The 12,972-nt window shown below is 31.1% G+C and overlaps 1 protein-coding gene across 1 annotated transcript in view; it reads right to left on the bottom strand.

Moving 5' to 3' along the window:
• The window catches only part of LOC117118835, a 37,973-nt gene continuing 25,001 nt past the window's right edge, over positions 1-12,972 (bottom strand). Inside the window, exons 2-4 of the mRNA XM_033263550.1 lie at positions 7,113-7,187; positions 478-583; positions 1-12 (exon numbers count right to left, since the gene is read on the bottom strand). Of these exons, the coding sequence (XP_033119441.1) occupies positions 1-12; positions 478-583; positions 7,113-7,187 (193 nt within the window). The remainder of the gene's footprint in view (positions 13-477; positions 584-7,112; positions 7,188-12,972) is intronic.

Below are 12,972 nucleotides of genomic sequence, written 5' to 3'. Positions count from 1 at the left end.
TCATATTCCAAGCTGAATGTAGCATGAAGTGAAAATTTTATAGAACTACAAAAATTTAAATAGAAATGCTAATTTTTTTGTCCTGTTATCTTTGGCAAAGAAAATATTTTCTTGTTCTGATTTTCAAATGAAGTATTAAAGCAATAAATGTTAAAGTTTACTATAGCACTACAGTGTTCAGTATATTGAATCATGCAAAACCTATGATGTTATTATTACAATGTTGCTAACAAGCTAACCATTTTTGCTGTGCTTCTTATAATAAAACTGATGTTTGCTAGAAAGTTACTATAAATAAATTTAAGATACTGTCATATTCCGGGCTGAATGTAGCATGAAATCAAATTATATTGAGCACAGCGGTACAGTATTATAATTCTGTTTACAATATAGCTAATTACATAGTTGTGAAGTTTGTGAGAACAAGAGAGGAAGAACAACTATGATTTTAATATAGCTTTTGACATATGAACTTACTGTAAATTTCTTGGTAAACACGGGTGGTATGCAACCACCGGTGCCATTCATGTGGAATGCACAGTAGGCATCTCTCAATTCAACTCTGCATTCTGGTTGACTAACTCTGTATAGAGATGAAATTATAAAGAAAACATCATGAATCTGTAAACAATTTAATTACTATTATAAAGGTATTCTTCCTTTAAACTGCATGAGAAAAACGAACTTCATTCATTAAAGTGCCACGTATTATTTAGCTAATCATGGTTCATCAATATCTTTAGAAACAATTCTAAAAGAAAGTAGGTAAGAGAAAACTTTTCGCCAAGTCACACCAGTTTTGTATTCTTTGTCAAAACAAACGCAATTTTAGCTTTAAATTTCATTTTATTAAGGGGTCATTCACAATTATCAACATTTTTGTACACAAGGTGTACAAACCATATTTTTGCTTGGTATCCCCTCCCTCCACTATGAAAATGTACATAAACAATGCTGATTTTTCAAAACCATTCTACATTTTTGTGTGATGTGAACTAAAGTATGGTTTCATAAAATGACTTATATTCATGGTTGCATTATAATTGGTCAGGGAAATTTTGTATTTTGAATCAACATTTTCATCCACATGTCAAAGTGTACAAATCTGTCAACCACCTCCGTCCTAGCGTACTGTTTGTACACTTGTGAAAATTTTGATAATTGTGACCGACCCCTAAGGTAACAATGAATTATTGTTTATATTTTTACATCAAATATGTCAAAATGGGGACGTTCTTCATTATCTTGCATATCAAATTATGAAAATTTAAAAAAACTAAAATTATTGTTATAAAATAAATCATGGATTGGACTGTAAATGAAGCAGAGATGACAGAATCTGGTCGTACCTTACGTCAGATGGATGCATAAATGCATAATGCCTTGCAAAACGTAGAGTATTAGTGTAGATGAATAATTCATATTTTAATGTATGGTGTACAGAAATACCATTAGCCTACCTATAACATTACTTTACATATACTGACAACCTGCAGTAGTATGGTTCATCTACAAATGCAAAAAGCAGTGTGAAATCAATAGAATATAGAGTTGAACTAAGAGGATAAGCATAGTGGATAATAACTATAATTCTATGGAACATGCAACTTGCATGCATAAAAATACAGCCTAGATCGTTTCATCAACCTTAACAGGAGTACTTAAGATTTGCCCCGATATCGAGAATTGATTGCGTAAAAGAGACAGATCTTTAGTAAACACTCGTGACCATGCTATCTTTAATGGTTCTGGTAGTAAACCGGTAATGTATTTCACTTGAGAGGCAATGGGCAATGAGTCATTTTGTAATTTGTCTATTAGTTGTAATTTTCTATGATTGCTTTTCCAGTATCTCACAAACCAAGAAAGGGAAGTGGCAAAGTCCATAGACCATAGAAGAGATGGTGTAGGGACAATCATTCCCCTCTATTAAGACATTTTTACTTATAAGATGTATACCTAGTCTTATTCAGAAAATCAACATAAATAGCTGCACTTTTTATCAGCAGAAACTTATTTCCAAAACACCAGCCAAAATTTTCCAAAACACCAAAAATTTTATGTTATGTTTCCAAAAAATTCTCATCAAAAGTTGATAAGACATTTTACTATAATGGAATGAATAGCAAAATAGTTTAAAGTAAATTGAAAACCATAATACATTTAAATATTTACTTAAAAAACATTTTTTTTTTTTTTCAATTTGCTTCTCTTTTTATTGGTTGAGGACCACTATGGAAAAACAGCTATAGGGTTATCCTCTTGCTCTCATTTTTGTGTGTTTTTATGTACTTGTTTTTTTGTTTTGATATTATGAGGGCAATAAATAATAAACAAACAGACTAACAAGCCCAAGCTAGAAATAAAATCTCCACATAAATAGTAATTACTATAATCAAGGAATCATAAACTTGGTAAAATAATTTTTGTTAAACTATGATTCGTCCTTGTATCTACTTTGCTCATCCACTGTTTGGACTGAGCTCTGGTCCACACAACTGTATCAAGTTGTATGTGATAAATGCTTCTTTTTTTTTTTCTAGCCCATATGAGTGTGATAATATCATAATGCCCTTATATGGGCAAATTACACAAATTTTTCATAGTATAGCTAAGCTGTCTGACAGGAGGGGCTGAGTTAGATGCAGTGCCATCTGAGGTCCCTAGGCAGGATTTGGATGTGGGGTGTCCTCCCTCCCTAATAATGAATTTTTTTTACACAAGGGAGATCTGGATGGTTGTAAATGGCACTCTCAGATTTGTAAAATACTTTTAAATGTAAAGTAGATAAAATACAATTGTTACTATACTCTCACACTCAACTCAACAAACACGCATTTCATTTCATTAGGCCTGTTTTTTGTTTTTTGTTTTGGTCCGACTGCCCGATGAGCTCTGGCCGGTAGGAGGCTTGAACTGCGCGGCCACTGACTGTAGTTTAATCAGACCTTAAAGAAGAAATATCTTCCTCATTTAAAAACAAAATGGATAAGAAACATTTTTTTTCCAACTAATTTAAGGCAGTTCAAGCGAATCTGGAGTAGAATCAAACAAACTTTAAGTTCAAGTTCACTGTATTTGCCATCAGTAATGAAACACACATTTATTAAAATACATGAAAAGCATTTTCGTGGCACCGTGCCAAATAAAAATAAGTTGAATATGAATTAAATGCTGTAGGCTCAATACCACAAGAGAATTAAACAATATATGAGGCCTCACCATGAAATAAGATGCTTTGTTGGTTAAAGATCAATCACCAAAATAAGACAAAATCAACATTTTTATTAATTATTAATAATAATTTCAACATTTTTCAGTGTAGTTTGATAGTTTACTTTTTGAATAAATTTTCTTGCTATAAAAGCGTCCTTTGCACATATTGCATATTTCTAGTCTTATTATTTATACAGATTAGTTTATCTTTGGAAATGTTTTTACCAAAAACCAGGTTCCTATCTAAGCTTAAAATGCTCCCATCTCAGTAACTACAGTATTATCTTTACAGTAGGTATTTGCTATTCAAAAACCAAATGTGCATTGTACTATGAGAATTTTGTAATAGAAATCGGTAAAATTATGTTGATTTGGCAAGCAAAATATATTAATCTATGAAAGATACCTTTCCTAAATACAGAGTAAGCAATTAAAATACTGAATTTTATTGTCTAGCTAAAAAAAAGTATAGTATAATTTCATGTCATAAAAGTGTCAAGAAACAGTAAGAGGCTCTTTTGAATTATGAAAGTTGAAAGTATGAAAATAATTCATTACACTGTATCAAGTGTACCTGGTAAGCAATGTAATCCTAGCATATTTTAAATCATTCAAAATTTTTCAAATTTTATTAACAATATTCAAATAAATACTAAAATCTATGCAGAAAATATATTTACTATAGCACTGGGGCAGAGTGGCTATAAAACTGTCTTAAACAACTAGTCTCAACTGGTCATTTACAGCCAGTTTTCTTCTACTAACTGTACATACACGGTCTTACGATAGTTACCCACTGACTATAAAACAGCTAAAGCATGAGTCGAGCATCGAAAAACAAACATCCCATGGGAACTATGGTTATGATTGCTAATGTACGTATTATCAATAAAAGGGTTGTGTCACACACACACACACTCGGGTAAGCACGTAGCAAAAGTATTGCCGAATATAATTACATTTCTAGGAATAGTTTTCTAAACAAAGACTGGCGTATAATATGTAGGTCATGTAAGCATGGGTTTCCACTGTATTTAATTTTTTTTTTTTTAAATAAGAATTCAGTATTTTATCCCCATTGTCTAAGACTGACAGTTGCATTTATAGCTCATTAACAGACATTAAAAATAGAGAGCTCAACTGATTAGACAAAAGCATAGTAAAAGGTCAATAGTTATTGACCATTATCCATGTCACAATTATGGCCACAAAGCGTACAGACCATTTATAGCAATTTGCCCTAATTCTCCCTTTACCTGATGCTCAACTTATACTATCAAATTTGTCTGTGACAAATATATGTTCTGCCTATAATAGGGTTACATTCTCACACTTAAAATTATTATATGACTGTGACCACTGAATAGGTTTTAAAGCTCTGTCCAATTTTATTGAGACAGATAAATGGACAATCCAAAGTATCTGTCACATAAAACTGGCAGATACAAATCAAACCTATCTGTCTAGATTTAATTGACAGTACATTTGATTTGTCCATTTATACAGTAGGTGTGATGTGACATCATCAAGCCCATATTTGGGTTGAACACGAATGAAGTTTTTCAATGTGAAAGCATGTTTGACAAGGAAGGGAATGCGAACTTAAGTTTTTCTAAAAGGGGATGCATCGTGTGAATCAGGTATGGATTATTAAACAAAGATTGTATTTCTCTACACAAACTGAATTGAAGCCCTGGGCTTCTTTTTTTTTGCTAACTTTGGATGGGCTTCTTTTTGAGGCTACTCTTATAAAGTAAAGAAGGGGACTCTTTTCAAAATGAATGCTGTAAATTTTGCAAACAACTACTGTACCGTACAATAGGGTCAATGTAACACCAATCTGTATCACGGAGTGTATTAACCGGCATTAAATCACCTAAACTACTGTATAAACTAAGAATGTTATTAATCTATTATGTTTCTTTGAAATTCATGTACAGTAAAGTGTGTATCTTGAAATTTTGAGACTACTTTTGCAAACTAAATATGGGGCTTCAATTCCAGATGGACTTTTTCTCAAGATTAAGCCCATTGGACTTCTATATTCAAGGTTTTACGGTATCTGATCTATTTTATACCTTTTTCCTAAACTTACTTTTTTTAAGACCTGCAGGTTTGCTAAACAAGGTATATGGTTAAATGCTTTAAATTTATATAATTAAGAATAAATATACATCATATTTTTGGAGAATTCAAGGCAGCTGTGGGCGTATTTTTTTCTGAAATTTCCATTTTTTTTTGTTGGAGTTGGTTGGCTAATTTGCCAAAAATAATTTTTTTTTATTCAATACAATTATTGGCGGGCGGCGGGTTTTTGCTAAACAACAAGGGTTTAACAAAAGTCTCACCCAGTCTGGACAGAATGTCTATTAGACTTGCTTTCTCATTAAAAAAGTACTTTATGCTCATTATGGTTTTCATTGTATTTATATTTTCACTCATTCCTCAATTCTTTTAATGTTGTAACTAACTTCTTGTTATCCAGCTAAAAAAAAATCTAAATAAATAAAATTTAATTTTACTGAATTGTAAAATTTATACTGCATTTCTAAATCTGAAAAATCCAAAGATTAATTCAATCATGAATTGATGTGCTCTGTTACAGTAAAGAATGAAATATAATCATTGGAGACAATATTTATTAAAAAGTATATGAACTAAATTCTAATTAAAAGCTACTATAGTATAATTTTTAAAATATTTACAAAGTCTTAAAATGCTACGTGGAAAAGCGCCATTGCTTTGTATTATTTATTATTTCATCGTAGCAAGATAATGTCTGCCAATAAAAGCTTTACATTAACTTTACAATCGCTAATGAAATATTCACGGCTTTTAGTAGGATCTTAGAAGAGGGACGCATATAAAACGAACGTGCGGATTTAAATGGTATTACATACAGACTATTTTAACACTTGTACGTAATTACACTTAAAAAAAAAAAGTGAATCAGTAGCTAAGCTAATGCAACAACAACATTCTTCTTTCGCTTGGGAGATTGCATGTATTGAACAACTAAAACTAACATATGTTTTACCAAAATAACAGAACCAAGTTTTTGGCAAGAAAGAACTGTTTTAAGCCCCGTAAAGACTCAAATTTTATTTAACAAAAACATGTGACATCATATCATGACCATATATGGGCACGTCATGACCATATATGGGCATACAACAGTTTTGTGTCAAAGAAAATTTGATAATCTGGACAGAGCTTCAAGAAGAGCAGTTCTTTGTGGCAGCAGAAATGGCTCCAAAAAATTAAGAATCTTTTCTTTTTGACATCTTAAAGAATGGTTATCCTATAAATGGACTGCTCTTTGTGAGATAGGTTTTTGCTGCAACCAAACAGGGTGTCAATTTGACCTACAGGTCGATAAAGGCTGACCTTTTAATAAAAAATGTAGGTGACCCACCATTTCATCGGGCTGATTTCATCATGTATCAAGATGAGAACAGACAAAAACTACAAAATATGTTGCAGCTTTGAAGGAAGGAAATAGTGGGAAGCCTTTTCGTTAGAGAGTAGATAGAACACCATTGTATACCAGAATATCAGGAGGAAATACCTAACATGGGTTCACATGTCGGTGGTTGAGAATATGCCAAATGTTAGAAATTAAATTTAACTATTAATATGAATCATTTGGGCCTATAAATCCTCACGGAAGTAAACAACTTCCGTCATTTCAAATTGTGTTCTGGATGATGATTATGTTATGTATCCATGTTATGTATCCATTGAAATCTGTTCCTATGTAGAGTTTAATTGAGTTGCAATGAATTCTTTGTTCAGGAATATGATTCCCAACCAATTATAAGATGGTCGGAACTTCTTCGATTTTCAGTAGAAACAGGCCCTTATGTTTGAGCAGTTTAATAACAACATGAACTTACCGTCCAATTATATCCCATATGTCATTAGCCATTGTTAACTGACTCGGAGCATTTGATTTACACCAACCAGAGTATCTAGAGGAAAATGAACATGAGACAAATTAAAAAAAAAAAAAAAATCATTTTATATTGCCAAGAAAAATATTCTTCATGATGTCATAGTAAACAGAATAAATAATTAAAGCATGGTTTGGCATAGGAAAATAATCCAAACCATGCACTAATTTATTAAATTATTTACATGATGATATTTAACTGCAATAATTATGATTAAATGATGAAAAAAAGTAAAAAATTAAGATTCAATATTTAGCTTTTGCACTGTAAAGTTATAGTTCAAAACATTTGCTAGATTTATGTCTTTTCTCTCAGGAATTGAAATGGGTACCACATACAACATGAATGTTCTGTTTTTTCTGTCTACGCTGAATATTCATACAAAACCAATGTGGGCAGGTGATGATCCCCATTTCCAAAAAGAAAAGAAAAGAAAGGCAAAGAGTAGAGCCTGGTACTTAAAAACAAGTTTATTTTCGATTTAAATTCCATGCACCACTGTTTCTATGGTTAAGCATTTCTAAACACAAATCTCCACAGACCCCCTCCCCATCCCCCATGGCTCAGTGCTTTGCACATCACATGACCTCTCAGATTTTTCTTTGAATCCATCCCTGGTGGAAACAGAGTAAAGTAATGTTAATTGTTGTGAATGTTTCAGCTTCCAATGAGCTAAACACAAACTTGATAGACTTTGAGATATTTATACAAGGATAGCAAAAATAATATAAGCCAAAAATAATATTATTTAAATACAGTAATAACATACTCTAATCGACATCTCTAAACTATGACACGATAACTTATGCATGACTGTGATGATGATCATAAGGTCATTGTTACAAAATGTTGACATTCCCAAGTTAAGAATAATTTATGCATTTTCATGTTTTCTTTAAATTATACAAATTAAAGTTAATGGTAACCTTATTTACTATATTTTTCTTGGTTAACTATTGCTAATTTTAATTTGCTAATATTTTTGTTCATTTCCTACACAGAACAATTTTTGTTGAAACAAGTTTTTCCATGTTGAATAAAACTAATATTATTACTATAGTTTCTCAGGTATAAGCCCACCTAGCATATAAGCCCACCCCCTTACTTTACGCCCAATGCTCAATGATGCTAATAATGACAAAGATGATGATGGTAATGACAACAATGACGATGATAAATATGATGAAAATAATGAAGAAAATGATGATGATGATAATTAAGATGATGATGAAAATGAGGATAATAAATTATGAAGGCATTGTAATGATGGTAACGATGAAGGCGATAATGATAAATAATGGTGATAATGCTAATGATGACAAAGATGATGATGGTAATGACAACAATGACGATGATAAATAAGATGAAAATAATGAAGAAAATGATGATGATAATGATAATTAAAATGATGATGGTGATGAAAATGAGGATGATAAATTATGAAGGCATTGTAATGATGGTAACGATGAAGGCAATAATGATAAATAATGATGATGATGATAATGATGACAAAGATGATGGTAATGACAACAATGACGATGATGATAAATATGATGAAAATAATGAAGAAAATGATGATGATAATGATAATTAAGATGATGATGGTGATGAAAATGAGGATGATAAATTATGAAGACATTTGCTGATTTACAATGGTTATAAATGATGATGGTGGTAATTATTAAGATGGTGATGATGATAAGGATAAGGATGATGATGATAAAGTTCTAGAGGAATAGTGATGCTAATACCCTACTATTCAAAATTGTCTGCTTTGCTAAAATTATCATGTCAGTGGTGTTGTTTAATCTGAAAGCTTTCTGCATTTTTTGACTCTATAACTTTATTAAACTTAAAATATATCATCTGATTGTATTATCAAAATAGAATTAAGTACATATATAGCTGTTTTTTCTAAGATTTATCTTTTAAATTATCAGAAAATTACATGCTGTATTTATGCTCTACAATTAAACATCAGCAATGACAAAAAAAAAATTATTTATGAATATGCAACCAATAATAAATCATACAGCTGTATCTGCAATCACTGTTAATACTTTTGCAAGCTTCTTTTAACACAATCATTTTTTTTGGTGATTGTAAGGTGGAAACCGATTGCATATTAGCATCCATATCAAATTAAGGATGAGAATTTAAAATTGCATTGAAGATTAGATATTGTTCCCCAAACAATAATTTGTTAGTAAATGACTAGGAGGGATCGAATTACAATTTTGAAAACCATCAAAGTTATTATTACTGTAGTCTATATTCCAAGTACAGTATATGCTGTACTCGTATACTGTAGGTCTATGAGTAGATGGAAATAAGGGGCAGCCTGTGAGTGCATGGGGTGGATGTTGCCAATGCCTTTTCAAAGAATTTATGGGATAGTAAACTATCATAATAAATTATTATTGTAATTTTGTTTAATTCACTGTTTAGGCACAAAAGATTGGCGTACTTATCCACTGTCTTATTAGTGACAATCCTTTTCACAAGACAAACATTTACACACAGTGGTGTAATGATGGGGCCGGGGGTCGTGTGGCTTTTTTTCAGACTAGAACTCCTTTTGGGTTTGGGTTTCCATAATGTAACAACAAAGCCTTTTTGGGTCATGGTGTTAGATAGAAGACCCTATGGGTAGGGGGGGTCTCTTCGGGGGCGCCTAGGGACTATAAAAATCAATACAGTGAAAAAGGTGATAAAATTCAGGTATATTGTGATGAGTAATTCAACGTATTAATGATCAACAAAACTAAAAAATTAAATCAAAATCTTATTTCAAATTACATAACAAAGAAGATTTAAGAGCAAATATATATAATTAAACAATTAAATACTATAAAACCTCAAATTAAAGCCTAGTAGACTTAATCTCAAGATTAAGCCCATCTTGAATTGAAGCTCATCTTGAATTGAAGCTTTCCTTTTTTAGGCAAAATTAACCTTGAAAAGAAGCCCATGGGCTTCTTTTCAAGATAGTACAGTACATACTCTACTGTATACATAAATTCCAAAAAACAAGATAAATTAAATACACTCCATGATACAGATTGATGTTACAGTTGGCCTTATTTAATTTGTTCAATAGCACAAATTTACAAAATTTACAGCATTCAATTTTGAAAAGAAGTCTCCCGCCCCCACCCCCTTCTCTTTACTTTGCAAAAGTAGCCTTGAAAAAGAAGCTCATCTCAAAAAGAAGCCCAGTTTTTATTGATAATTATTTCAATAAGAAAATTTATTTCATGTAACATTGAATAAATTATCTTATATCTATACCTTATTTAAAATACAAACCATCCAAAGATACAGTAGATGAAAACAGGCAACTAAAACAAATGGATTCGTCAGACTTGTTATAGTTATTGTGGATTTTCTTTTTTGTTTAATACAATTCATTGAATTCTGCTTTAGATCTCCATAAAATTATTGTTTCCTACTATACAAATAATAAATTGGGCTACATTTATTGGAATTTTCATGTTTACATATCATTCCGTTGACAACATAAGATTCTGTTTGTACCAATGACCCTTGATATAATCCAATGTTATCCCTTGAAGCCCATCAATATGGCAAATCAATAATCATACAAGTCACAGAAAGTTCTACTGTAACAACAGTGCGTTAAGAAGCAAGCATAGCTGACAAGCATAACTCAGTCTCCTAAATAGGTGGTGGTAGCCACTAATTGTGAACTGAACTTGTTGATGCTAAAGCTGTTGGTCCCCTGTGCATACCATATTAACTTGAAAAAATTTTGTAAAAATCGTATTAGGTGTATTAAAAATGTGATGTACACGAAACAGGATAAAATTAAATTTATTCCAGTGGAAAAGACATGGATTTTGTTCTGGTTTTTCTATCACATTTTCCTATGTTTTTGTACAGGTTTCTTCTGTCTAGCACTTTGATCACTTTCTGTGCTTGGGTCTTCTTCAAACTTTAGTCCAAGCAAAGACCATATTAAAGATGTGCATACAAAAAGTGGCAAAGTTGAGCCAAACCAGCCACTCTTCTCAAAAATTTAGTTATTAATAGTAATACAGGGTTGAACAATAAAATGAGAGCTATAAAATGGTAAAAGAATCATCAAAATCCGACATTTCCTTATGAAGTTACAAGCATTTAAACATACAGCTGTTTGATGGACAATATTTGAGAAATCAGCCTTTAAAGTTTATGATTTCAGGCATTTCTCAAGCACAAACTACCACCAACTCGTTGAAACATTGAAAATTGGGAAAATAACATCATAGCATGATGTATAGATATATAAAGGTTAGTTTAGTGCTATAAAATAGATTTCAAAAATGTTGACATTCCAGCATGTATTGGTCATTATCTCTGAAACATGATTTGCGACGAGTGAGTGACTGGTTTGTATACCTCCATGTTGCCACATACAAGTATGACATCATTGTACATATTTTTAATATTGATCAACTGGTAATTAAACTTGTTTCAAAAGCATTTCAAACTAGCTACAACTAGGTTAAATGCAAAAGTACTGTGAATAACCATTTTCGCATGATAGACAAACTAAAAATACATTGACCCTGCAGGGTCGAGTTCTATGGCATAAACATCACCCTCGCTATAAGATTGTAGCCCTAGTTTGAGTTTCATTGATGTTGAATGGGTTTCCATGGGGTTTTTTTCACTTAATTTTCTTTAATATGATTTTATTGTTGTTTTTTTCACTCGTATAAGCCAAAAATTAAAACTGTCAGCATCTTCCTTTAGCGCTGCTGTCTACTTTTTACATATTGTATTTTATAAAGGCCAAAGACACCCACAAAATCCTGTATATGCAGTAACAAACACGTGTCTAATCCTGGCTAACCAGCCTAAATATAACAGTGGATGTAAGAATGATCCTTTTGTACAAATACTCTCTTTTAAGAATCAGAATACCACAAGTCATAATTTGGATGAAAACCGCTTTGAAAAAAAAAAAACAACAATACAAATACATTAATACAAGTTAATGTAACAATAGACTTAAGAGATTTAAGCTACAAGAAAGATGGAGTAAATACTCGAATACATAGTACTTAGGTAATCTATTGAAGATGACAAGATCAGCCCCACACATCAATTAGTCTTTATAACTTAAACTCCATTTTATTATTTGATCAATGTTATCCTAATGTTGGTATTACGAATTAAGAAGTTTAAGCTTTAAGAGAGAAAATATATCAATAAATTCTTGCTTCTGACAGAAGGAAATCTATATCCATTAATTAAAGTATTATCTTGTTTGTGCTATACATGCATTGAAGTTTCAGTTAATTGTTTTCCAAACAATATAAACACAATTTATTTTATATCATAGACAGTAATAAACTGCTATAATGAGATGATAAATGTGAGGTTCGTTCAGTAATAAAAGGCCATATTTTCATGCTTAAATATTTGGCATGCAGCTGCTACTACGGAGGTATTTTTTTCTTTGTCATTACATTTACAAAAGCACGAGTCTTAAACAATAAAAATATAAAAAGAAATTAACACTTACAAAATAGAAGAAAATTCAATATTAAAAATTATTACAATAAAGATTACAATAACAGGCAGATTCTAATTAAACTATCCCAATACTAGTAATTCAATTCACATAGTTTTCTAAAAAATTTTTAATAAAAAATAATATAACAAAACCAAATAAAAAGTGCTGGATAACAGTATACGAATTGAGTCTCCAATACTTTCACATAAAATATAATTTAATTTCAATAAATTGTGATGTTAAAGATTTTCATTTCTTAACAAATTTTGCTAATTCTGT

This window comes from Anneissia japonica, unplaced genomic scaffold (genome assembly GCF_011630105.1).
Source record: "Anneissia japonica isolate Jap-2015-1 unplaced genomic scaffold, ASM1163010v1 scaffold737_len1565949_cov176, whole genome shotgun sequence".
NCBI classification, from domain to species: Eukaryota; Metazoa; Echinodermata; class Crinoidea; order Comatulida; family Comatulidae; genus Anneissia; species Anneissia japonica.
Note: the sequence above shows the minus strand (reverse complement) of the source record. Positions and strands in the feature narration are given on the sequence as shown.